General features: G+C 47.0%; 1 protein-coding gene across 1 annotated transcript in view; it reads right to left on the bottom strand.

The window, feature by feature from the left end:
- Window positions 1-869: 869 nt before the first annotated feature.
- LOC138366302 (uncharacterized) overlaps window positions 870-27,534 on the bottom strand; it is a gene marked incomplete at its 5' end in the record, with an annotated part of 29,162 nt that continues 2,497 nt past the window's right edge. The window contains 11 exons of the mRNA XM_069327328.1: window positions 870-1,076; window positions 4,394-4,726; window positions 10,661-10,946; window positions 12,096-12,340; window positions 12,776-13,195; window positions 13,359-13,749; window positions 16,581-16,795; window positions 20,252-21,884; window positions 22,115-22,353; window positions 23,927-24,049; window positions 26,606-26,651. Of these exons, the coding sequence (XP_069183429.1) occupies window positions 870-1,076; window positions 4,394-4,726; window positions 10,661-10,946; window positions 12,096-12,340; window positions 12,776-13,195; window positions 13,359-13,749; window positions 16,581-16,795; window positions 20,252-21,884; window positions 22,115-22,353; window positions 23,927-24,049; window positions 26,606-26,651 (4,138 nt within the window). The remainder of the gene's footprint in view (window positions 1,077-4,393; window positions 4,727-10,660; window positions 10,947-12,095; window positions 12,341-12,775; window positions 13,196-13,358; window positions 13,750-16,580; window positions 16,796-20,251; window positions 21,885-22,114; window positions 22,354-23,926; window positions 24,050-26,605; window positions 26,652-27,534) is intronic.

The raw sequence follows: 27,534 nt of genomic DNA on the forward strand, positions 1-27,534 counted from the left end.
TTATTTAAAGGCTGTGTTTTATGAAGCTGGCTACTGCTTCTTATTTTTAGTGATTCCAGCATGTCTTACGGTTCAGTCAATTCTTTATCTTTTTATCAAATAATGTTTACTTACGGTTTTCCAACAGCGTTTCACACCACTTTCAAATAACATTTAGTCAGCCACTATTTGATAGTGACAGTATGAAACAGAACAAGTGTTTTGATGTGTTGAACTGCTTAAAGGAGCTTTTATCGTTAAACTTCTGGGTAATGCAGAGTAAACACAAACATGAAGTCGGAAGGTGAAATAGAAATAGTAAGAAAGAAAGATGTAATTACTATTTGGTGTATGAATGCTATGAAACAGAACGGTTGTTTGATGAGATGAGTTGTACTGCTTAAATGAACCTTAAATTGTTTTAATACCCTATAATGGAAATAAAAACATGTGTTTTCTCTCCAATATGGGAGAATTTAAATTTCCCCAAGTAATTTCTTTTACATTACAGAGTTAAAGCTCCACCGCAGGCGTCACAAGATGCCTGCGGTGGATCGTTTAATAATTGTTTTCCATTTAACGACTTGATCACCAATATATTTAACAGTTCAATTGGAAATCGTTCATTACCTAATTGCTGTGTGGGGGATCAAACGCCATTTTTGCCTAATGACATGAATATTCCTAAACATTCCGGAACATTTTCCGCGTCACCGAGATGAACACGCGCTCAAAATTCTACTAACGTCGGGACGCAAAAAATCTCTGAATTAATGCTGTATTTGTGAATAATTCTGGACTTTATTACCAGCACGAACTTGCGTTAATTGCTGTGAGAATTCTTTTGTTTTTGGGAACGGTGATTATCTTTGTGACTTATGTTATTGCTGTTAGTGGTGCTGCTGTTGGTACTGCTGCTGTTGGCACTGCTGCTGTTGGTACTGCTGCTGTTGGTACTGCTGCTGTTGGCACTGCTGCTGTTGGTACTGCTGCTGTTGGTACTGCTGCTGTTGGCACTGCTGCTGTTGGCACTGCTGCTGTTGGTACTGCTGCTGTTGGTACTGCTGCTGTTGGCACTGCTGCTGTTGGTACTGCTTCTGTTGGTACTGCTGCTGTTGGTACTGCTTCTGTTGGTACTGCTGCTGTTGGCACTGCTGCTGTTGGTACTGCTGCTGTTGGTACTGCTGCTGTTGGCACTGCTGCTGTTGGTACTGCTGCTGTTGGTACTGCTGCTGTTGGTACTGCTGCTGTTGGTACTGCTGCTGTTGGTACTGCTGCTGTTGGCACTGCTGCTGTTGGTACTGCTGCTGTTGGTACTGCTGCTGTTGGCACTGCTGCTGTTGGTACTGCTGCTGTTGGTACTGCTGCTGTTGGCACTGCTGCTGTTGGTACTGCTGCTGTTGGTACTGCTGCTGTTGGCACTGCTGCTGTTGGTACTGCTGCTGTTGGTACTGCTGCTGTTGGCACTGCTGCTGTTGGTACTGCTGCTGTTGGTACTGCTTCTGTTGGTACTGCTGCTGTTGGCACTGCTGCTGTTGGTACTGCTTCTATTGGCACTGCTGCTGTTGGTACTGTTGCTGTTGGTACTGTTGCTGTTGTGTCTGCTGCTGTTGTGCCTGCTGCTGTTGGTATTGCTGCTGATGTGCCTGCTGCTGTTGGTACTCCTGCTGTTGATACTACTGCTGTTGGTACTGCTGCTGTTGGTACTGCTGCTGTTGGTATTGCTGCTCTTGGTACTGCTGCTGTTGGTACTGCTGCTGTTGTTAGTACTGCTGCTGTTGATACTGCTCCTGTTGTGCCTGCTGCTGTTGGTACTGCTGCTGTTGGCACTGCTGCTGTTGTCTGCTGCTGTTGGAACTGCTGCTGTTGTTAGTACTGCTGCTGTTGTGCCTGCTGCTGTTGGTACTGCTGCAGTTAGTACTGCTGCTGTTGGTACTGCTGCTGTTGGTACTGCTGCAGTTAGTACTGCTGCTGTTGGTACTGCTGCTGTTGGTACTGCTGCTGTTGGTACTACTGCTGTTGGTAGTGCTGCTGTTGGTACTGCTGCAGTTAGTACTGCTGCTGTTGGTACTGCTGCTGTTGGTACTGCTGCAGTTAGTACTGCTGCTGTTGGTACTGCTGCTGTTGTGCTTGCTGCTGTTGGTACTGCTGCTGTTGGCACTGCTGCTGTTGTCTGCTGCTGTTGGTACTGCTGTTGTTAGTAGTGCTGCTGTTGTGCCTGCTGCTGTTGGTACTGCTGCAGTTAGTACTGCTGCTGTTGGTACTACTCCTGTTGGTAGTGCTGCTGTTGGTACTGCTGCAGTTAGTACTGCTGCTGTTGGTACTGCTGCTGTTGTGCCTGCTGCTGTTGGTACTGCTGCTGTTGTCTGCTGTTGTTAGTACTGCTACTGTTGTGCCTGCTGCTGTTGGTACTGCTGCTGTTGTGTCTGCTGCTGTTGGTACTGCTGCTGTTGTTAGTACTGCTACTGTTGTGCCTGCTGCTGTTGTGCCTTCTGCTGTTGTGTCTGCTGCTGTTGGTACTGCTGTTGTTAGTACTGCTGCTGTTGGTACTGCTGTTGTTAGTACTGCTGCTGTTGGTACTGCTGCTGTTGGTACTGCTGCTGTTGGTACTGCTGCTGTTGGTACTGCTGCTGTTGGTACTGCCGCTGTTGTAATAACCCGGAACTGCTACTCCCTTACTCCCCCCCCCCCTCAAAACGCCAGCTTAATACTGCTTGCAGATCATGGTGACCCTCAATGTACTACTCGTTGATATTAATACTGAAATATTAAATGATGGGGAGCAACAAATGAAGGATTTAATAATTTAAAAATATGGAATACAAATTTATTAAACACTGCCACCACCTTCCCACTAACATACCTGAATGTGTCAAGATTACTGATCTCCAGGAAGGATAGAAATCAATAATCAGGAACTCAAGGGCAATAAGGACCTTGGTAATATTGCTTGGGGAATTAATCCTATAACCTTTACTTTACTTATTGAGAATAGAGGGACTTCAAATTCAGCACATGAGTACCACATATAAAAAAAGAATAACACAGCATTAATAACCAAAAGGGGAATAATCAAAATACCACTAGATCAAAATATTCACTTTATTGAAACAGGCACGTAAATTTAAATCAAATTGAAATGTATCCTACTCTTATATAACATTCCTAAGAGGCAAATGGACAACAGAGTGCAATTCACTTTGATGTACAAAACTCAGGCAGACACATTACCGTATCCCTACAACCGGCCCAGATGTTGAAGGGCAGCCCCAGGTACTTGAACCTGTTTCCAAGTCCCACACCAGACACACTAACATTTATTTTTCTTAACAAGCTACCAATGAAACCAAGCTCCACCAATTTCTAAGTTCCTTAGGTCCTAGTAACCCCGCCTTTCCAAGCCTATAGCCAATGGATTTAAAGTCTTGCTCTAGGTCTTGAACCAGCCAACCAAAATGCCCTGTCTAGCTCCGCCCCCCTAGGCTTCTTTATCATCCACCAATCAAGGCTCCTGGCTAGGCTGTAGGCTTGCCCTGAAAGTTATGTTTTACTCCCGTAGAATTCTGGCTCGTTCCCACGCTCACATTCCAGGGAAACGCGGGCAGGGAGTATGTATATGGCCCCAGCTGAGTTTATTTGGCCCTCAATTCGTCACTGGTTATAGAGAGGACTGCGAGAGAGAGAGAGGGCGGGGGGGGGGGGAGAGGGATTGAAAAGAGGACTGGTGACGAGGATTAAGAAAATATGGGGATTGGAGCAGGACGAGGCGAGTGGCCTGAGATTGTCGCAAGTGCCTAAGGAAAACTCGACTCCAATCGTTTTATGACAGGAAGAAGCCAGCAGTGGGAGGGGAAGAATGACCAGTAGGTCTGACTGATGAATGGGAGGGGAGGGGAAGAAACAAGGGAGGGAAAGGCGAACGAGGGAAGGGGAAAAGGGGAAGGGGAGAAGCTATGGTCTGCACAGATCATTACACTGTTGGTACTGCTGCTGTTGTGTTGCTGCTGATGGTACTGATGCTGTTGTGTTTGCTGCTGTTGGTACTGCTGCTGTTGTGTTGCTGCTGATGGTACTGATGCTGTTGTGTTGCTGCTGATGGTACTGATGCTGTTGTGTTTGCTGCTGTTGGTACTGCTGCTGTTGTGTTGCTGCTGATGGTACTGATGCTGTTGTGTTTGCTGCTGTTGGTACTGCTGCTGTTGTGTTTGCTGCTGTTGTGTCTGCTACTGTTGTGTTTGCTGCTGTTGTGTTGCTGCTGATGGTACTGATGCTGTTGGTACTGCTGCTGATGGTACTGCTGCTGTTGGTATTGCTGCTGTTGGTACTGCTGCTGATGGTATTGCTGCTGATGGTACTGCTGCTGTTGTGTCTGCTACTGTTGTGTTTGCTGCTGTTGTGTTGCTGCTGATGGTACTGATACTGTTGTGTTTGCTGCTGTTGGTACTGCTGCTGTTGTGTCTGCTACTGTTGTGTTTGCTGCTGTTGTGTTGCTGCTGATGGTACTGATGCTGTTGTGTTTGCTGCTGTTGGTACTGCTGCTGTTGTGTCTGCTACTGTTGTGTTTGCTGCTGTTGTGTTGCTGCTGATGGTACTGATGCTGTTGTGTTTGCTGCTGTTGGTACTGCTGCTGTTGGTACTGCTGCCGTTGTGTCTGCTGCTGTTGGTACTGCTGCTGATGGTACTGCTGCTGTTGGTATTGCTGCTGGTGTGTTTGCTGCTGTTGGTATTGCTGCTGTTGGTACTGCTGCTGATGGTATTGCTGCTGATGGTACTGCTGCTGTTGTGTCTGCTACTGTTGTGTTTGCTGCTGTTGTGTTGCTGCTGATGGTACTGCTGCTGTTGGTACTGCTGCTGATGGTATTGCTGCTGATGGTACTGCTGCTGTTGGTATTGCTGCTGATGGTATTGCTGCTGATGGTACTGCTGCTGTTGGTACTGCTGCTGTTGTGTTTGCTGCTGTTGGTATTGCTGCTGATGGTACTGCTGCTGTTGGTACTACTGCTGATGGTATTGCTGCTGATGGTACTGCTGCTGTTGGTATTGCTGCTGATGGTATTGCTGCTGATGGTACTGCTGCTGTTGGTACTGCTGCTGTTGTGTTTGCTGCTGTTGGTATTGCTGCTGATGGTACTGCTGCTGTTGGTACTGCTGCTGATGGTACTGATGCTGTTGTGTTTGCTGCTGTTGGTACTGCTGCTGATGGTACTGCTGCTGTTGGTACTGCTGCTGATGGTATTGCTGCTGATGGTACTGCTGCTGTTCGTATTGCTGCTGATGGTATTGCTGCTGATGGTACTGCTGCTGTTGGTACTGCTGCTGTTGTGTTTGCTGCTGTTGGTATTGCTGCTGATGGTACTGCTGCTGTTGGTACTGCTGCTGTTGTGTTTGCTGCTGTTGGTACTGCTGCTGTTGGTACTGCTGCTGATGGTACTGCTGCTGTTGGTACTGCTGCTGTTGGTATTGCTGCTGTTGATACTGCTGCTGTTGGTACTGCTGCTGTTGGTATTGCTGCTGTTGGTACTGCTGCTGTTGGTACTGCTGCTGTTGGTACTGCTGCTCTTGGTATTGCTGCTGATGGTACTGCTGCTGTTGGTATTGCTGCTGTTGATACTGCTGCTGTTGGTACTGCTGCTGTTGGTATTGCTGCTGTTGGTACTGCTGCTGTTGGTACTGCTGCTGTTGGTACTGCTGCTCTTGGTATTGCTGCTGATGGTACTGCTGCTGATGGTACTGCTGCTGATGTGTTTGCTGCTGTTGGTACTGCTGCTGTTGGTACTGCTGCTGATGGTACTGCTGCTGTTGTGTTTGCTGCTGTTGGTACTGCTGCTGTTGGTACTGCTGCTGATGGTACTGCTGCTGATGGTACTGCTGCTGATGGTACTGCTGCTGTTGGTATTGCTGCTGTTGGTACTGCTGCTGATGTTACTGCTGCTGTTGGTACTGCTGCTGTTGGTACTGCTGCTGATGTTACTGCTGCTGTTGGTACTGCTGCTGTTGGTACTGCTGCTGATGGTACTGCTGCTGTTGGTACTGCTGCTGTTGGTATTGCTGCTGTTGGTACTGCTGCTGATGTTACTGCTGCTGTTGGTACTGCTGCTGTTGGTACTGCTGCTGATGGTACTGCTGCTGTTAGTACTGCTGCTGATGGTATTGCTGCTGATGGTACTGCTGCTGATGGTACTGCTGCTGATGGTATTGCTGCTGTTGGTACTGCTGCTGATGGTATTGCTGCTGTTGGTACTGCTGCTGTTGGTTCTGCTGCTGATGGTATTGCTGCTGTTGGTACTGCTGCTGTCGGTATTGCTGCTGATGGTACTGCTGCTGATGGTACTGCTGTTGTTGGTAGTGTTGCTGTTGGTACTGCTGCTGTTGGTACTGCTGCTGTTGGTATTGCTGCTGTTGGTACTGCTGCTGTTGGTACTGTTGCTGTTGGTATTACTGCTGATGGTACTGCTGCTGTTGGCACTGCTGCTGTTGGTACTGCTGTTGTTGGTACTGCTGCTGTTGGTACTGCTGCTGTTGGTACTGCTGCTGTTGGTATTGCTGCTGATGGTACTGCTGCTGATGGTACTGCTGTTGTTGGTACTGCTGCTGTTGGTACTGCTGCTGATGGTACTGCTGCTGATGGTACTGCTGCTGTTGGTACTGCTGCTCTTGATAATGCTGCTGTTGGTACTGCTGCTGTTGGTACTGCTGCTGATGGTACTGCTGCTGTTGGTACTGCTGTTGTTGGTACTGCTGCTGATGGTACTGCTGCTGTTGGTACTGCTGCTGTTGGTATTGCTGCTGATGGTACTGCTGCTGTTGGTACTGCTGCTGATGGCAGTGCTGTTGTTGGTACTGCTGCTGATGGTACTACTGCTGTTGGTATTGCTACTGATGGTACTGCTGTTGTCGGTACTGCTGCTGATGGTACTACTGTTGTTGGTACTGCTGCTGATGGTACTGCTGTTGTTGGTACTGCTGCTGATGGTACTGCTGCTGTTGGTACGGCTGCTGATGGTACTGCTGTTGTTGGTACTGCTGCTGTTGGTATTGCTGCTGTTGGTACTGCTGCTGATGGTACTGCTGCTGTTGGTACTGCTGCTGATGGTACTGCTGTTGTTGGTACGGCTGCTGTTGGTATTGCTGCTGTTGGTACTGCTGCTGATGGTACTGGTGCTGTTGGTACTGCTTCTGATGGTACTGCTGTTGTTGGTACTGCTGCTGTTGGTATTGCTGCTGATGGTACTGCTGCTGATGGTACTGCTGCTGTTGGTATTGCTGCTGATGGTACTGCTGTCGTTGGTACTGCTGCTGATGGTACTGCTGCTGTTGGTATTGCTGCTGTTGGTACTGCTGCTGATGGTACTGCTGCTGTTGGTACTGCTGCTGATGGTACTGCTGCTGATGGTATTGCTGCTGTTGGTACTGCTGCTGTTGGTACTGCTGCTGTTGGTACTGCTGCTGTTGGTACTGCTGCTGTTGGTACTGCTGCTGATGGTACTGCTATTGTTGGTACTGCTGCTGTTGGTACTGCTGCTGTTGGTACTGCTGTTGTTGGTACTGCTGCTGTTGGTACTGCTGTTGATGGTACTGTTGCTGTTGTGTTTGCTGCTGTTGGTATTGTTGCTGTTGGTACTGCTGCTGATGGTACTGCTGCTGTTGGTACTGCTGCTGTTGGTACTGCTGCTGTTGGTACTGCTGCTGTTGTGTTTGCTGCTGTTGTATTTGCTGCTGATGGTACTGCTGCTGTTGGTACTGCTGCTGATGGTACTGCTGCTGTTGGTACTGCTGCTGTTGGTACTGCTGCTGATGGTACTACTGCTGTTGGTATTGGTACTGATGGTACTGCTGTTGTCGGTACTGCTGCTGATGGTACTACTGTTGTTGGTACTGCTGCTGATGGTACTGCTGTTGTTGGTACTGCTGCTGAGGGTACTGCTGCTGTTGGTACTGCTGCTGATGGTACTGCTGTTGTTGGTACGGCTGCTGTTTTACTGCTGCTGATGGTGCTGCTGCTGATGGTATTGCTGCTGATGGTACTGCTGCTGATGGTACTGCTGCTGATGGTACTGCTGTTGTTGGTACTGCTGCTCTTGGTATTGCTGCTGATGGTACTGCTACTGTTGGTACTGCTGCTGATGGTACTGCTGCTGTTGGTACTGCTGCTGATGGTACTGCTGTTGTTGGTGCTGCTGCTGTTGGTATTGCTGCTGTTGGTACTGCTGCTGATGGTACTGGTGCTGTTGGTACTGCTTCTGATGGTACTGCTGTTGTTGGTACTGCTGCTGTTGGTATTGCTGCTGATGGTACTGCTGCTGATGGTACTGCTGCTGTTGGTATTGCTGCTGATGGTACTGCTGTCGTTGGTACTGCTGCTGATGGTACTGCTGCTGTTGGTATTGCTGCTGTTGGTACTGCTGCTGATGGTACTGCTGCTGTTGGTACTGCTGCTGATGGTACTGCTGCTGATGGTACTGCTGCTGTTGGTACTGCTGCTGTTGGTACTGCTGCTGTTGGTACTGCTGCTGTTGGTACTGCTGCTGTTGGTACTGCTGCTGATGGTACTGCTGCTGTTGATACTGCTGCTGTTGGTACTGCTGCTGATGGTACTGCTATTGTTGGTACTGCTGCTGTTGGTACTGCTGCTGTTGGTACTGCTGCTGTTGGTACTGCTGCTGTTGGTACTGCTGTTGATGGTACTGTTGCTGTTGTGTTTGCTGCTGTTGGTATTGTTGCTGTTGGTACTGCTGCTGATGGTACTGCTGCTGTTGGTACTGCTGCTGATGGTACTGCTGCTGTTGGTACTGCTGCTGTTGGTACTGCTGCTGTTGGTACTGCTGCTGTTGTGTTTGCTGCTGTTGTATTTGCTGCTGATGGTACTGCTGCTGTTGGTACTGCTGCTGTTGGTACTGCTGGTGTTGTGTTTGCTGCTGTTGTATTTGCTGCTGATGGTACTGCTGCTGTTGGTACTGCTGCTGATGGTACTGCTGCTGTTGGTACTGCTGCTGTTGGTACTGCTGCTGATGGTATTACTGCTGTTGGTATTGGTACTGATGGTACTGCTGTTGTCGGTACTGCTGCTGATGGTACTACTGTTTTTGGTACTGCTGCTGATGGTACTGCAGTTGTTGGTACTGCTGCTGATGGTACTGCTGCTGTTGGTACTGCTGCTGATGGTACTGCTGTTGTTGGTACGGCTGCTGTTTTACTGCTGCTGATGGTACTGCTGCTGATGGTATTGCTGCTGATGGTACTGCTGCTGTTGGTACTGCTGCTGATGGTACTGCTGTTGTTGGTACTGCTGCTCTTGGTATTGCTGCTGATGGTACTGCTACTGTTGGTACTGCTGCTGATGGTACTGCTGCTGTTGGTACTGCTGCTGATGGTACTGCTGTTGTTGGTGCTGCTGCTGTTGGTATTGCTGCTGTTGGTACTGCTGCTGATGGTACTGCTGCTTTTGGTACTGCTGCTGATGGTACTGCTGTTGTTGGTACGGCTGCTGTTGGTATTGCTGCTGATGGTACTGCTGCTGATGGTACTGCTGCTGTTGGTATTGCTGCTGATGGTACTGCTGTCGTTGGTACTGCTGCTGATGGTACTGCTGCGGTTGGTATTGCTGCTGTTGGTACTGCTGCTGATGGTACTGCTGCTGTTGGTACTGCTGCTGATGGTACTGCTGCTGATGGTACTGCTGCTGTTGGTACTGCTGCTGTTGGTACTGCTGCTGTTGGTACTGCTGCTGTTGGTACTGCTGCTGATGGTACTGCTGCTGTTGGTACTGCTGCTGTTGGTACTGCTGCTGTTGGTACTGCTGCTGTTGGTACTGCTGCTGATGGTACTGCTGTTGTTGGTACTGCTGCTGTTGGTACTGCTGCTGTTGGTACTGCTGCTGTTGGTACTGCTGTTGATGGTACTGTTGCTGTTGTGTTTGCTGCAGTTGGTATTGTTGCTGTTGGTACTGCTGCTGATGGTACTGCTGCTGTTGGTACTGCTGCTGATGGTACTGCTGCTGTTGGTACTGCTGCTGTTGGTACTGCTGCTGTTGGTACTGCTGCTGTTGTGTTTGCTGCTGTTGTATTTGCTGCTGATGGTACTGCTGCTGTTGGTACTGCTGCTGTTGGTACTGCTGCTGTTGGTACTGCTGCTGATGGTACTGCTGCTGTTGGTACTGCTGCTGTTGGTACTGCTGCTGTTGGTACTGCTGCTGTTGGTACTGCTGCTGATGGTACTGCTGTAGTTGGTACTGCTGCTGTTGGTACTGCTGCTGTTGGTACTGCTGCTGTTGGTACTGCTGTTGATGGTACTGTTGCTGTTGTGTTTGCTGCTGTTGGTATTGTTGCTGTGGTACTGCTGCTGATGGTACTGCTGCTGTTGGTACTGCTGCTGATGGTACTGCTGCTGTTGGTACTGCTGCTGTTGGTACTGCTGCTGTTGGTACTGCTGCTGTTGTGTTTGCTGCTGTTGTATTTGCTGCTGATGGTACTGCTGCTGTTGGTACTGCTGCTGTTGGTACTGCTGCTGTTGTGTTTGCTGCTGTTGTATTTGCTGCTGATGGTACTGCTGCTGTTGGTACTGCTGCTGATGGTACTGCTGCTGTTGGTACTGCTGCTGTTGGTACTGCTGCTGATGGTACTGCTGCTGTTGGTACTGCTGCTGATGGTATTGCAGCTGATGGTACTGCTGCTGTTGTGTTTACTGCTGTTGTATTTGCTGTTGATGGTACTGCTGCTGTTGTGTTTGCTGCTGTTTTATTTGCTGCTGATGGTACTGCTGCTGTTGGTACTGCTGCTGATGGTACTGCTGCTGCTGGTACTGCTGCTGATGGTACTGCTGCTGTTGGTACTGCTGCTGTTGTACTGCTGCTGATAATACTGCTGCTGTTGGTACTGCTGTTGTTTGGTACGGCTGCTGTTTTACTGCTGCTGATGGTGCTGCTGCTGATGGTATTGCTGCTGATGGTACTGCTGCTGTTGGTACTGCTGCTGATGGTACTGCTGTTGTTGGTACTGCTGCTCTTGGTATTGCTGCTGATGGTACTGCTACTGTTGGTACTGCTGCTGATGGTACTGCTGCTGTTGGTACTGCTGCTGATGGTACTGCTGTTGTTGGTGCTGCTGCTGTTGGTATTGCTGCTGTTGGTACTGCTGCTGATGGTACTGCTGCTGATGGTACTGCTGCTGTTGGTACTGCTGCTGTTGGTACTGCTGCTGTTGGTACTGCTGCTGTTGGTACTGCTGCTGTTGGTACTGCTGCTGATGGTACTGCTGCTGTTGATACTGCTGCTGTTGGTACTGCTGCTGATGGTACTGCTATTGTTGGTACTGCTGCTGTTGGTACTGCTGCTGTTGGTACTGCTGCTGTTGGTACTGCTGCTGTTGGTACTGCTGTTGATGGTACTGTTGCTGTTGTGTTTGCTGCTCTTGGTATTGTTGCTGTTGGTACTGCTGCTGATGGTACTGCTGCTGTTGGTACTGCTGCTGATGGTACTGCTGCTGTTGGTACTGCTGCTGTTGGTACTGCTGCTGTTGGTACTGCTGCTGTTGTGTTTGCTGCTGTTGTATTTGCTGCTGATGGTACTGCTGCTGTTGGTACTGCTGCTGTTGGTACTGCTGGTGTTGTGTTTGCTGCTGTTGTATTTGCTGCTGATGGTACTGCTGCTGTTGGTACTGCTGCTGATGGTACTGCTGCTGTTGGTACTGCTGCTGTTGGTACTGCTGCTGATGGTATTACTGCTGTTGGTATTGGTACTGATGGTACTGCTGTTGTCGGTACTGCTGCTGATGGTACTACTGTTTTTGGTACTGCTGCTGATGGTACTGCAGTTGTTGGTACTGCTGCTGATGGTACTGCTGCTGTTGGTACTGCTGCTGATGGTACTGCTGTTGTTGGTACGGCTGCTGTTTTACTGCTGCTGATGGTACTGCTGCTGATGGTATTGCTGCTGATGGTACTGCTGCTGTTGGTACTGCTGCTGATGGTACTGCTGTTGTTGGTACTGCTGCTCTTGGTATTGCTGCTGATGGTACTGCTACTGTTGGTACTGCTGCTGATGGTACTGCTGCTGTTGGTACTGCTGCTGATGGTACTGCTGTTGTTGGTGCTGCTGCTGTTGGTATTGCTGCTGTTGGTACTGCTGCTGATGGTACTGCTGCTTTTGGTACTGCTGCTGATGGTACTGCTGTTGTTGGTACGGCTGCTGTTGGTATTGCTGCTGATGGTACTGCTGCTGATGGTACTGCTGCTGTTGGTATTGCTGCTGATGGTACTGCTGTCGTTGGTACTGCTGCTGATGGTACTGCTGCGGTTGGTATTGCTGCTGTTGGTACTGCTGCTGATGGTACTGCTGCTGTTGGTACTGCTGCTGATGGTACTGCTGCTGATGGTACTGCTGCTGTTGGTACTGCTGCTGTTGGTACTGCTGCTGTTGGTACTGCTGCTGTTGGTACTGCTGCTGATGGTACTGCTGCTGTTGGTACTGCTGCTGTTGGTACTGCTGCTGTTGGTACTGCTGCTGTTGGTACTGCTGCTGATGGTACTGCTGTTGTTGGTACTGCTGCTGTTGGTACTGCTGCTGTTGGTACTGCTGCTGTTGGTACTGCTGTTGATGGTACTGTTGCTGTTGTGTTTGCTGCAGTTGGTATTGTTGCTGTTGGTACTGCTGCTGATGGTACTGCTGCTGTTGGTACTGCTGCTGATGGTACTGCTGCTGTTGGTACTGCTGCTGTTGGTACTGCTGCTGTTGGTACTGCTGCTGTTGTGTTTGCTGCTGTTGTATTTGCTGCTGATGGTACTGCTGCTGTTGGTACTGCTGCTGTTGGTACTGCTGCTGTTGGTACTGCTGCTGATGGTACTGCTGCTGTTGGTACTGCTGCTGTTGGTACTGCTGCTGTTGGTACTGCTGCTGTTGGTACTGCTGCTGATGGTACTGCTGTAGTTGGTACTGCTGCTGTTGGTACTGCTGCTGTTGGTACTGCTGCTGTTGGTACTGCTGTTGATGGTACTGTTGCTGTTGTGTTTGCTGCTGTTGGTATTGTTGCTGTTGGTACTGCTGCTGATGGTACTGCTGCTGTTGGTACTGCTGCTGATGGTACTGCTGCTGTTGGTACTGCTGCTGTTGGTACTGCTGCTGTTGGTACTGCTGCTGTTGTGTTTGCTGCTGTTGTATTTGCTGCTGATGGTACTGCTGCTGTTGGTACTGCTGCTGTTGGTACTGCTGCTGTTGTGTTTGCTGCTGTTGTATTTGCTGCTGATGGTACTGCTGCTGTTGGTACTGCTGCTGATGGTACTGCTGCTGTTGGTACTGCTGCTGTTGGTACTGCTGCTGATGGTACTGCTGCTGTTGGTACTGCTGCTGATGGTATTGCAGCTGATGGTACTGCTGCTGTTGTGTTTACTGCTGTTGTATTTGCTGTTGATGGTACTGCTGCTGTTGTGTTTGCTGCTGTTTTATTTGCTGCTGATGGTACTGCTGCTGTTGGTACTGCTGCTGATGGTACTGCTGCTGCTGGTACTGCTGCTGATGGTACTGCTGCTGTTGGTACTGCTGCTGTTGGTACTGCTGCTGATAATACTGCTGCTGTTGGTACTGCTGTTGTTGGTACGGCTGCTGTTTTACTGCTGCTGATGGTGCTGCTGCTGATGGTATTGCTGCTGATGGTACTGCTGCTGTTGGTACTGCTGCTGATGGTACTGCTGTTGTTGGTACTTGCTGCTCTGGTATTGCTGCTGATGGTACTGCTACTGTTGGTACTGCTGCTGATGGTACTGCTGCTGTTGGTACTGCTGCTGATGGTACTGCTGTTGTTGGTGCTGCTGCTGTTGGTATTGCTGCTGTTGGTACTGCTGCTGATGGTACTGGTGCTGTTGGTACTGCTTCTGATGGTACTGCTGTTGTTGGTACTGCTGCTGTTGGTATTGCTGCTGATGGTACTGCTGCTGATGGTACTGCTGCTGTTGGTATTGCTGCTGATGGTACTGCTGTCGTTGGTACTGCTGCTGATGGTACTGCTGCTGTTGGTATTGCTGCTGTTGGTACTGCTGCTGATGGTACTTGCTGCTGTTCGGTACTGCTGCTGATGGTACTGCTGCTGATGGTACTGCTGCTGTTGGTACTGCTGCTGTTGGTACTGCTGCTGTTGGTACTGCTGCTGTTGGTACTGCTGCTGATGGTACTGCTGCTGTTGGTACTGCTGCTGTTGGTACTGCTGCTGATGGTACTGCTATTGTTGGTACTGCTGCTGTTGGTACTGCTGCTGTTGGTACTGCTGCTGTTGGTACTGCTGCTGTTGGTACTGCTGTTGATGGTACTGTTGCTGTTGTGTTTGCTGCTGTTGGTATTGTTGCTGTTGGTACTGCTGCTGATGGTACTGCTGCTGTTGGTACTGCTGCTGATGGTACTGCTGCTGTTGGTACTGCTGCTGTTGGTACTGCTGCTGTTGGTACTGCTGCTGTTGTGTTTGCTGCTGTTGTATTTGCTGTTGATGGTACTGCTGCTGTTGGTACTGCTGCTGTTGGTACTGCTGGTGTTGTGTTTGCTGCTGTTGTATTTGCTGCTGATGGTACTGCTGCTGTTGGTACTGCTGCTGATGGTACTGCTGCTGTTGGTACTGCTGCAGTTGGTACTGCTGCTGATGGTATTACTGCTGTTGGTATTGGTACTGATGGTACTGCTGTTGTCGGTACTGCTGCTGATGGTACTACTGTTTTTGGTACTGCTGCTGATGGTACTGCAGTTGTTGGTACTGCTGCTGATGGTACTGCTGCTGTTGGTACTGCTGCTGATGGTACTGCTGTTGTTGGTACGGCTGCTGTTTTACTGCTGCTGATGGTACTGCTGCTGATGGTATTGCTGCTGATGGTACTGCTGCTGTTGGTACTGCTGCTGATGGTACTGCTGTTGTTGGTACTGCTGCTCTTGGTATTGCTGCTGATGGTACTGCTACTGTTGGTACTGCTGCTGATGGTACTGCTGCTGTTGGTACTGCTGCTGATGGTACTGCTGTTGTTGGTGCTGCTGCTGTTGGTATTGCTGCTGTTGGTACTGCTGCTGATGGTACTGCTGCTTTTGGTACTGCTGCTGATGGTACTGCTGTTGTTGGTACGGCTGCTGTTGGTATTGCTGCTGATGGTACTGCTGCTGATGGTACTGCTGCTGTTGGTATTGCTGCTGATGGTACTGCTGTCGTTGGTACTGCTGCTGATGGTACTGCTGCGGTTGGTATTGCTGCTGTTGGTACTGCTGCTGATGGTACTGCTGCTGTTGGTACTGCTGCTGATGGTACTGCTGCTGATGGTACTGCTGCTGTTGGTACTGCTGCTGTTGGTACTGCTGCTGTTGGTACTGCTGCTGTTGGTACTGCTGCTGATGGTACTGCTGCTGTTGGTACTGCTGCTGTTGGTACTGCTGCTGTTGGTACTGCTGCTGTTGGTACTGCTGCTGATGGTACTGCTGTTGTTGGTACTGCTGCTGTTGGTACTGCTGCTGTTGGTACTGCTGCTGTTGGTACTGCTGTTGATGGTACTGTTGCTGTTGTGTTTGCTGCTGTTGGTATTGTTGCTGTTGGTACTGCTGCTGATGGTACTGCTGCTGTTGGTACTGCTGCTGATGGTACTGCTGCTGTTGGTACTGCTGCTGTTGGTACTGCTGCTGTTGGTACTGCTGCTGTTGTGTTTGCTGCTGTTGTATTTGCTGCTGATGGTACTGCTGCTGTTGGTACTGCTGCTGTTGGTACTGCTGCTGTTGGTACTGCTGCTGATGGTACTGCTGCTGTTGGTACTGCTGCTGTTGGTACTGCTGCTGTTGGTACTGCTGCTGTTGGTACTGCTGCTGATGGTACTGCTGTTGTTGGTACTGCTGCTGTTGGTACTGCTGCTGTTGGTACTGCTGCTGTTGGTACTGCTGTTGATGGTACTGTTGCTGTTGTGTTTGCTGCTGTTGGTATTGTTGCTGTTGGTACTGCTGCTGATGGTACTGCTGCTGTTGGTACTGCTGCTGATGGTACTGCTGCTGTTGGTACTGCTGCTGTTGGTACTGCTGCTGTTGGTACTGCTGCTGTTGTGTTTGCTGCTGTTGTATTTGCTGCTGATGGTACTGCTGCTGTTGGTACTGCTGCTGTTGGTACTGCTGCTGTTGTGTTTGCTGCTGTTGTATTTGCTGCTGATGGTACTGCTGCTGTTGGTACTGCTGCTGATGGTACTGCTGCTGTTGGTACTGCTGCTGTTGGTACTGCTGCTGATGGTACTGCTGCTGTTGGTACTGCTGCTGATGGTATTGCAGCTGATGGTACTGCTGCTGTTGTGTTTACTGCTGTTGTATTTGCTGTTGATGGTACTGCTGCTGTTGTGTTTGCTGCTGTTTTATTTGCTGCTGATGGTACTGCTGCTGTTGGTACTGCTGCTGATGGTACTGCTGCTGCTGGTACTGCTGCTGATGGTACTGCTGCTGTTGGTACTGCTGCTGTTGGTACTGCTGCTGATAATACTGCTGCTGTTGGTACTGCTGCTGTTGGTACTGCTGCTGATGGTACTGCTGCTGTTAGTACTGCTGCTGTTGGTATTGTTGCTGTTGGTACTGCTGCTGATGGTACTGCTGCTGTTGGTACTGCTGTTGATGGTACTGCTGCTGTTGGTACTGCTGCTGTTGGTACTGCTGCTGTTGGTACTGCTGCTGTTGGTACTGTTGCTGATGGTATTGCTGCTGATGGTACTGCTGCTGTTGGTACTGCTGCTGTTGGTACTGCTGCTGTTGTGTTTGCTGCTGTTGTGCCTGCTGCTGTTGGTACTGCTGCTGTTGGTACTGCTGCTGTTGGTACTGCTGCTGTTGGTACTGCTGCTGTTGTTGTGTCTGCTGCTGTTGGTACTGCTGCTGTTGGTACTGCTGCTGTTGTTGTGTCTGCTGCAGTTGGTACTGCTGCTGTTGGTTCTGCTACTGTTGGTACGCTGCCTGCTGCTACTTTCCAATCTTAGTTATTATCTTAGGAGCAAGGGAGGAATCCTGATCATATGTGTCATTCTTCCAAGAAAGGGAGTTGGAAATTGCTGTTTGTCGAGGGCACTTGGTGTCAATTGCCGACTGGACAAATATTGTAAATCAAATGTAATATCATTCATTGATAACTGGGAACACTTCTATGGAAGGAATGACATGTGTGCTCGGGATGGGGTGCATCTATTCATGGCTGGTGTTGTTGCTGGTGCGAACTCGTTGGAACCAGTGGTTAGAGGTGTTTGTTTGGGTTTAAACTGTTATTAGATAGTTTTATGAGAATTGATATGGAGAAAGGAGGCAATAAAAGTATGTGTTGGTGGGGAAAAGAATGGCAAAATGAACAGGGATGGAGAAGGGCCTCAAAATAACAATACACTTAAGATATATTACACGAACAGTAGGAGTCTAAGAAACAAAATAAACGAGTTAAATGTTCTCGTCTGCACAGAAACAATAAATATTATTGCACTTACCGAAACACGGATGAATGTAGAAAACAGAGAACTATTAGCTGAATATGAAATAAACGGATTTAAACTTTCACACAGATAAATATATTAGACGAGGAGGGGGAGTAGCCATATTTGTTAAGGGAAATTTTAAATATAGTATCAAAGAGGGAATCAAAACTGAGCCACACACACAGAAACTAATTGGCTGGAATTAAAAGAAAAAGGTAAAAATGTTATAATAGGAGTTATATACAGGCCACCAAACTTAGACAAAATGGAAGCAAAACATTTTGCTGCTTACCAACTGCTAATACCATAGCAGTTGGTAAGCATACCAACTGCTAGGTAGAAATATCTAGAGCATCTAGGTCAAACAGTATTTATGTCATGGGAGACTAATTTTAGTGGACTAAACTGGCTTAACCGAACAGGGAATAATGAAGCAGAAGATTGTCTTGAATTAATTGACGATTGCTTTCTTACGCAACACATTAAGGAACCAACGTGGGAAAATAATATTTTAGACTTAGTGTTAACTAACGGAAATGCGAGTTAATGACATTGAAATAAGGAGTGAGCTAGGGAACATGAATCACAAAGAAATCAGATTTAATATAGAATGGAATAGATTTGTAGGATAAAATTTTGATAAAATGCAAGATTTTCGAAAAGCTGATTTTAATGGCCTAAGAAATTTTTTGGGTGAAATTGATTGGAAAGTCTTTGGCATGGGGGGTGGGCCGGTCTTGGAGCGAGACGTGAACCCAGCGATGGGTGATGTAAAATAGGATTTCGATGTGGATTCAAAATATAACTTATTTAAAAATATTGTAAGCAAAGCACAGGAACGTAGTATACCATACTAATTTAATAGATCGAATAATAATGACCCGAAATGGATAACAAATGATCTGAAGAACCTTATAGGTAGAAAGAGAGCTTGGTACAAAAGGATTAGGAATGGGGAAGTCAGTTTAGAATGAGAATTCGTACAACTGGTTAGAAATTAAAAAAAAAAAAAGAGATAAGGAGGCAAAAACAGACTATGAAGTTCGCATAGCAGGGCAAGCAAAGGCAAATCCTAAAGTGTTTCTTCAGTTATAACGAACAAAGATTAGGGAAAGGATAGGTCCATTAAAAACTGAAACAGGTCAGATAACTGATAATGACGAAGAGATGAGTAATATTTTTAATAAACATTTTATCTCTGTATTTACTAAATAGGAACTGAACATTTTACCTAGAGTCGAACAAATCTATGTGGGTGAGGACGAGGATACGTTGACTTTAGCAGTTACCAGGGAGTATGTTTTTAAACAAATAGTGAAACTCAAGCCAAATAAATCACCAGGGCCGGACGAAGTGTTTGCCAGAGAGCTTAAGGAATGCAAAGAGGAGCTTTGCGAGCCATTGTCTTCCATATTTAATAAATCATTAGAGTCAGGCAGAGTGCCAGAGTCGTGGAAGGTTGCTAATGTGGTTCCAATTTTCAAGAAAGGAGATAGGTCACTTGCATCAAACTATCGGCCAATTAGCTTAACGTCAATTGTGGGAAAGTTACTTGAATCGACGATAATTGCAAATACTATACTTCTTCATCTTGAAAAACAATAAATGATTCACAACATGGTTTTACAAATGACCGTTCATGTTTAACAAATTTGCTATAATGTTATTCCAGTGTAGTTGAGGCAGTTGATAGTGGTAAGGTTTGTGATCGGGAGCAGCAATGAACACGGAAGAAGACTTACTATCACTTTTAAGACGATCTAAATAGGGTTTTGAAATGGCCAAAAGATTGGCAGATGCAGTTTAATGCTGATAAATGTAAAGTTTTGAGGCTAGGTAATGATGATAGAGTTACAAGATTTGAGCTTGATGGTGTTGAGATTGGGAAGTCGGATTGCGAAACGGATCTGGGAGTTATGATTAGATGTAAAACCAAAAACTCAATGCATAAATGTTCGTAATAAGGCGAAAGGGACACTGGGATTCATTTATCGAAACGTTAGTAACAAGACACCTGGTGTTGTTCTTCAGCTATAAATGGGGCCTCTGGTTAGGCCCCATTTAGATTATGCAGTTCAGTTTTGGTCGCCATACTATAGAATGGATATAAATTCACTAGAACGCATCCAGCGTAGGTTGACTTGTCATGTGAAGAAAGATTGACAAAGCCTAAATTACATCACCTAGAAAGGCAAAGAATTAGGGGTCACATGATAGAGGTGTACAAGCGGATGAATGACATAACAAAAGGGATATTAATAGGGTATTAAAAGTATCAACACAAGACAGAGCACGAAACAATGGATATAAATTGGATAAGTTTAGATTTAGGAAAGATCAGGGTAAAATGGCGCCTGACAGCTGAGAGGACAGCGGTTCGGATGCGTAGTGTTGCGGTATCGGGTTCGATCCTGGTGGAGGCAGAGACAAATGAGCAAAATGTTTCTTTCAGCCTTATGCCCCTGTTACCTAGCAGTAAATAGGAAATAGGTACCTGGGAGTTAGACAGCTCCTACACGTTGCTTCCTGGGGGTTGTGTAACAAAAAGTAGGCCTGGTTAAGGACCGGGCCGCGGGGACGCTAAGCCCCGAAATCATCTCAAAAGGAAGATAATGGTTCGGTAAGAGGGTTGTTGATTTGTGGAACCAATTACCGCATAACGTTATAGAAGTAGGATCCTTTGATTGTTTCAAGCGTAGGTTAGACACATATGAATGAGATTGGGTGGTTATAAAAAAGAGCTGCCTCGAATGGGCCAAGAGGCCTTCTGCAGTTACCTTCATTCATATGTTTTTATGTTCTTATGTACTGCTGCTGTTGTGCCTCCAGTTGTTAGTACAGCTGCTGTTGGTACTGCTGCTGTTGGTACTGCAGCTGTTGGTACTGCTGCTGTTGGTACTGCAGCTGTTGGTACTGCAGCTGTTGGTACCGCTGCTGTTGTGCCTCCAGTTGTTAGTACAGCTGCTGTTGGTACTGCTGCTGTTGTGCCTCCAGTTGTTGGTACTGCAGCTGTTGGTACTGCTGCTGTTGTGCCTGCAGCTGTTAGTACTGCTGCTGTTGGTACTGCTGCTGTTGTGCCTGCAGCTGTTAGTACTGCTGCTGTTGGTACTGCTGCTGTTAGTACTGCTGCTGTTGGTACTGCAGCTGTTAGTACTGCTGCTGTTTGTACTGCTGCTGTTGGTACTGCTGCTGTTGGTACTGCTGCTGTTCGTACTGCAGCTGTTGGTGCTGCAGCTGTTGGTACTGCTGCTGTTGGTACTGCTGCTGTTGTGCCTGCAGTTGTTGGTACTGCTGCTGTTGGTACTGCGGCTGTTGGTACTGCTGCTGTTGGTACTGCTGCTATTTGTACTGCTGCTGTTGTGCCTGCAGTTGTTGGTACAGCTGCCGTTGGTACTGCTGCTATTGTGCCTGCAGTTGTTGGTACTGCTGCTGTTGGTACTGCAGCTGTTGGTACTGCTGCTGTTGGTACTGCTGCTGTTGGTACTGCTGCTGTTGGTACTGCTGCTGTTGTGCCTGCAGTTGTTGGTAAAGCTGCTGTTGGTACTGCTGCTGTTGGTATTGCTGCTGTTGTGCCTGCAGTTGTTGGTACTGCTGCTGTTGGTACTGCTGCTGTTGGTACTGCAGCTGTTGGTACCGCTGCTGTTGTGCCTCCAGTTGTTAGTACAGCTGCTGTTGGTACTGCTGCTGTTGGTACTGCAGCTGTTGGTACTGCTGCTGTTGGTACTGCAGCTGTTGGTACTGCAGCTGTTGGTACCGCTGCTGTTGTGCCTCCAGTTGTTAGTACAGCTGATGTTGGTACTGCTGCTGTTGGTACTGCAGCTGTTGGTACTGCAGCTGTTGGTACCGCTGCTGTTGTGCCTGCAGCTGTTAGTACTGCTGCTGTTGGTACTGCTGCTGTTGGTACTGCAGCTGTTAGTACTGCTGCTGTTTGTACTGCTGCTGTTGGTACTGTTGCTGTTGTGTCTGCTGCTGTTGATTCTGCTGCTGTTGGTACTGCTGCTGTTGGTACTGCTGCTGTTGATTCTGCTGCTGTTGTGCCTGCTGCTCTTGGTACTGCTGCTGTTGGTACTGTTGCTGTTGAGTCTGGTACTGTTGGTATTGCTGCTGTTGTGTCTACTGTTGGTACTGCTACTGCTGTGCCTGCTGCGGTTGGTACTGATGCTGTTAGTACTACTGCTGTTGATACTGTTGCTGTTGATATCGCTGCTGTTGGTACTGGTGCTGTTGTGTCTGCTGCTGTTGGTACTGCTGATGTTGTGCCTGCTTCTGTTGGTGCTGCTGCTGTTGGTACTTCTGCTGTTGAGTCTGCTGCTGTTGGTACTGATGATGTGTCTGCAGCTGCTGTTGATACTGCTGCTTTTGAGCCTGCTGTTGGTGGTACAGCTGCTGTTGGTACACTGTTGCTGGTTCTACTGTTGTTGGTACTGCTGCTGTTGGTCTTCTGCTGTTGGGACTGCTGCTGCTGTTGTGTTCTGTTGCTTTTGTCTGCTGTTTTTGGGTCTGCTGCTGTTGGTTCTGTTGCTCTTGGTACTGCTGCTGTTGGTACTGCTGCTCTTGGTACTGCTACTGTTGATAATGCTGTTGTTGTGTCTGCTGCTGTTGTGCCTGCTGCTGCTGTTGGTACTGCTGCTGTTGTTACTGCTTCTGTTGATACTGCTGCTGTTGTGTCTGCTGCTGCTGTTGGTACTGCTGCTGTTGTCACTGCTGCTGTTGATACTGCTGTTGTTGGTACTGCTGCTGTTGGTACTGCTGGAGTTGGTACTGCTGCTGTTGTGTCTGATGCTTTTGTGTCTGCTGCTGATGGTACTGCTGCTGTTGTGCCTGCTGCTGTTGTATCTGTTGGTACTGCTGCTGTTGGTACTGCTGCTGTTGTGTCTGCTGCTGTTGGTACTGCTGATGTTGGTACTGTTGCTGTTGTTTGTACAGTTTTTGTGTCTGCTGCTGTTGGTTCTGTTGCTCTTGGTAATGCTGTTGTGCCTACTGTTATTGGTACTGCTTCTCTTGTCCCTGCTGCTGTTGTCTGCTGTTTTTGTGCCTGCTGCTGTTGGTACGGCTTCTACTGTTGGTACTGCTGTTGTTGTGTCTGCTGCTGTTAGTATTGCTGCTGTTGGTACTGTTGGTTTTGGTACTGTTGCTGTTATGTCTGCTGTGGCTGTTGGTACTGCTGCTGTTGGTCCTGCTGCTGTTGTTCCTGCTGCTGTTATGTTTGCTGTTTTTGTGCCTGCTACTTTTGTGTTTGCTGCTGTTGTTCCTGCTGCTGTTGTTCCTGCTGCTGTTATGTTTGCTGTTTTTGTGCCTGCTACTTTTGTGTTTGCTGCTGTTGTGTCTTCAGCTGTTGGTACTGCTGCTGTTGGAACTGTTGTTGTTGATACTGCTGCTCTTGTGTCTGCTGTTGGTACTGTTGCTGTTGTTACTGCTGCTGTTGGTACCGCTGGCGTTGGTACTGCTGTTGTTATGTCTGCGTCTGTTGTTCTGGTGTTATTTGTTGTTGATGTTGTTGTTGTTACTGTTTTGGTACTGCTGCTGTTGTTACTGTTTCTGTTATTGCTGTTGATGTTGGTGCTGTTATTGTTGCCGCCGATGCTGTTATTGTTGCTGCTGTTTCTGTTTGTTTTTGTTGCTGTTTTTGTTGATTTTGCTCTTGTTGCTGCCTTTTTTCAGGGATATTCCTGCGCGGGCCCTAATCCTCTGGCTGCCCCACTAAGTGTTGCTTGTTTCTGTTTTACTTGAGCGGAGTATGAGTATTTATGACTTGTATGGTCGCTTCAGTAAGATTTTGTCCCATGTGTTTACCAACTTTTTCTGCTCTGTTGAATCTAAGTTGAAATCATAATGGGTTTGTAACTGTGCACTGTGTTAGGTAATGTTCCAGTGGTCTGTTGTGGTTGTAACTGTGCACTGTGTTAGATACTGTTCCAGTGGTTGGTACACTTCTGTGCCGATGACTGCTTTTTGACTGTTGTTCTACTGCTCCCTTTCATCAAAATATATGGTTCGTTGTTGGTTGAATTCTTGTACCAACCCGCATATCCTGATGTTGCAACTGCTGTGTTGTGGTCACTGTACATCTTTTGCATTGCTCTGTTTCTAATTACTTTCTTAATCTGTGATAGACTCTGTGATATGTAAATGTCTACATTTCTTCTCTTAGTTGCAAGTTTTGCAGCTTCGTCTGCAATGTCATTTCCTATTATTCCCATATGACTTGGCACCCAGTTGATAAGTACCCGACGGCCTTGTCGTTTGAGTGTTTGCATTAATGATATGACATCTGTGATCAGATGGATGTTATCACATATGTGTTCTTGTTACAAGGTTTCAATGGCAGCTCTCGAATCATTATGTATGATAACATGTTGTGGGTGTTCAGCAAGAGCATGTTCCAAAGCCTTTTGAATGGCTATCATCTCTGTAAAGTTGAACACCCGTTTGAGAGTCTCTCAACTATTTACAGAGTTTCCTGCCTTAACTGCAGCTCCGGTTTCTTGTCCCTGCTGGTCTACTGATGACATACTTCTGTGAAGTTGGTGAAGCTCTCAGCAGCCAATTTTGCCTCTGTATGCATCTGTGCAATATTACGTAGCAGATGAGGATTAGACTGGTTCTTTTTTTCCCCTTCTAGAGCCATAATCATAGTCTGTTGGCAAAGATTCCCAAGGGGCTTGCATAACAAAGTCTGCATGTATTTCGTCGACACCCTTCTCAGGGACTGTGTTTGTTATATCGAATGTATTGATGGTGTTTATCGCACAATGGGCCCACCTGGTGCTATTGGAGGCTCTTCTGTCCCGTTAGTGCTCCAGTGATTATATCTTTAAGTGAACTGATTCTAGGTCTAGTCAATATTTTGGTCAGCATGCACACAGCAATCCCTTTTACCTTTATTTCAATCGACGTTAGCTTGGTTTCTAGTCTTAGGTTCAATATTTAAGTCCATCTGGGAGCCCCTGTTATGATTCGAATTGCATCATTTTGAATAACTTCAACCTTTGCCCACTGACCAGGAGAAAGAGTGAGTAAGGCAGGCGCTGCATAATCAACTAGGAAACAAACGGCGTGTATGTAAAACATTCTTAACACTTTGTGTCCTGCTCCTGGATGGGGCCCTGTGATTGTTCTCAATATATTCAGTCGTGATTTTGCTTTCTCCTTCAGATATTGAATTTGTTTGTTGAATGTCATTTTAGAATCTATCAACACTCTGAGATATTGATATTGTGTAACCCACTGAAGGTCAATGTCTTGAATGCGTAGGTGCCTGTCTGGGGTGTTGCCGCCTAGTCTCATTGCCTTAGACTTCTGTGCGGATATTTTTAGCCCTAAAATTCTGCATTCAGAAGTTTCTTTATCTAACGCACCTTGTGCTTTATTTAAAAGTGAAAGACCTGTAATGACTAATGTTATATCATCGACATAGTTTAGCAATTTGACCCCTTCTGCAAATGTTACGGTAACGAGGTTTTCCATAAGGATGTTAAAGAGACTAGGACTGAGGACTCCTCCTTGTGGAGTTCCATTCTCATGCAAGTGGTAGTCCGACACTTGTCCTTGCAACTTTACTTTTGCATACCTGTGACTTAGGGAATCTTGAATCCATGCTAGCATATTTCCCTTTACACCTTTTTTAACTAAGGTGTGTAAAATTGCTTGCGGGCTTGCAAGTTCGAATGCTTTTTCTAGATCAAGGAAGATCACTATAGCTGGACCTGAGTTAACTGTTCCTAGTAATGTTGCTATGCAGTTGGCAATACCTACTCCTCTAGTGAAGTCAAATATGTGTTTATGCAGGTCTCCAGTCTTCTACAGTAGCCTGTTTAAGACCATCCGTTCTACAGTTTTACTAATGCATGATGTTAATGAAATGGGTCTGTAATTGGCAGGTTCTTTCGGCTTAAGAATCGGAATGATGTTTGTTTTCTCCCAAAAGGTCGGTAGTTTGCCTTGCTGCCAAGATGCATTGATTAACGTCCAATATCCCTTGTTCTCCAGCAAGACCTGCGTGAGCGATCATTGAGTACGTAATGTTATCAGCACCTGGTGCAGTGTCTTTACCGCATTTTTTGGCTCTTATTAGTTCTTGTTTGGTGAAGGGACAGTCACATTCGTCATTTGTAGCTATGATCTCGTGAATGGCTGTCAACCTCTCTTGTTTTAATTGTTCTTGCTGCCTTCTGACCATTGTAGGAAGCTGATATGACATGAAACTGTTCTTTCTGCAAATTGGAGAGAAAGTCTCTCAGCCTCCTGCAGTGTTTGAATACATGCTTGTGGTCGGGCTGGTCGACCTGATATAGTTTTAATCTGACCCCATATCTTGCCAAGACTACTATGTTCATTTAGAGTTTGACACCACTCAAACCATCTTGCCTCCTTTACTTCTCTAGACTCTCGTCTTGCTTCAGATATCACCACTCTTAGCAGAGTTCTTCCTTCTGGTGTGGGGTTTATCTTTAGATGTTTTCTGAAGATGTTGACTCTGTGGTTTTGTTCTTTAACTTCATTACTATAGAACCAATAGTTCTTTCGTTTTGTGTTTCCTGGGATAATGATTGGAATAGCTTTGTTTGCAGCAGCTGCAATGGCTTCCTGCAGATTGGTCATGTTTATGTTCAAATCCTCAGGTGGCGTGTATGTTGCATACCATTTTTCAAGTTCCTCTTGATATATATTCCAGTTGGATTTTTTAAATTCCACTTAGGTTGTGCAGGTGGTATAGGAGGTCGATCTATATTTAGTGTTGTGACAGTAGCATAGTGGTCACTGGTGATCACCGGGTTTACCTCCCACATCGCCTGATGCTTGAGTGCTGTTGAGATTAATGTAAGATGAAGGGAACCTCCTAGAATGTGAGTGGGTTCCCCAGTGTTGAGAAGTGTAATCTCAGGTACTTCTCGCAGAGCTGCAGCTAAATGGCGCATTGGCTGGCCCAGTCGCACCTAACTCTTGATAATGAGCATTGAAATCCCCAGCAATAATTACATTTTCATGCGTGGCCAAGGCAAGCACTGCCTCTGCTTCTAGTTTACGTCTAGGGAGCTTGTAGACGTTGTATATGAGGAGCTCAATATTAGCCATATTCACTGTTACTGCTAATACCTCTACTCCATCCCCACATGAAACTGGGTCTATTTTCTTGCATGGTATGGTGTTTCTGACTAGGGTCATTAACCCTCTTTGTTTTCTCTGTTCATACGGTATAACATAGTGCTGATATCCAGCTATTCTGAAGGACTTCGTGGCTGGGAAAAGAGTTTCTTCCAAAACGGTTATATTTGCTTTCGTACTGATTGCAGTTTCCTGAAGTATGTGGTTTTTATTTCCCAGACCTTGTATGTTCCACTGCAGTATTCGTAATGGCCACACGACGGTTTCGGTTAGTGTTGCCTGTTCTAGTACTCCTCTTCGGAATCGACGTCTATATTCTCCACCTCGCAAGTCGTGTCGCTGTAAATCGGATTGCACTGATTGCTCCTAGTCATCCCCTGCATTGTTGGAATCTGTGCATAACTGTGGTCCATCACTTTGCTTTTGGTATTGCTGCACATCGGACTGCATTGATTACTTGTGGCAGTTTCTTGTGTCGGAATCTGTGCACCTCTGCCATCTAGTATTTCGTTGTTGATGTTCCTGCATATTGGGCTGTATTGATTGTTCATTCCCGCCTCTTGTATTGTTGGAACCTGTGCATCTCTGCTATTCAATACTTCTTTGTTTGTGTTGTTGCATATCAGACTGTATTGACTGTTGTTTGTCTCTTGTATTGTAAGATTCTGTTGATCTTGGGTGGTCACTGCTTCTTGCAGTTGCTCTTGTGAATGTTGATGGTCTGGTGTCTTGACTACCCGACTGTTGTTGGTAATCTTTATGTCCATGTTGCGTTGTTTGTCCTCTTGTGCTTCGTCTTGTCTCGGACTGTCTCTCTTGTGTAACTGTGGTCTGCTGCACGGTCTTGTCCATTATTACACAAGTGATTTCTTGAGTCTGTTGTTGTGAGGCGTTCTGCGTTATCTGTAGACAATTGATAATGGTCTCTGCCATGATCTTCACCATGTTTTTCAGCTGGACTTCGGTAAAACTGTATATTTGTTGTGTTGTTTTCAAAAGTAATAGATTTTTGTTTTT

The sequence above is a fragment of the Procambarus clarkii genome, chromosome 19 (genome assembly GCF_040958095.1).
Source record: "Procambarus clarkii isolate CNS0578487 chromosome 19, FALCON_Pclarkii_2.0, whole genome shotgun sequence".
In the NCBI taxonomy this organism is placed as follows: domain Eukaryota; kingdom Metazoa; phylum Arthropoda; class Malacostraca; order Decapoda; family Cambaridae; genus Procambarus; species Procambarus clarkii.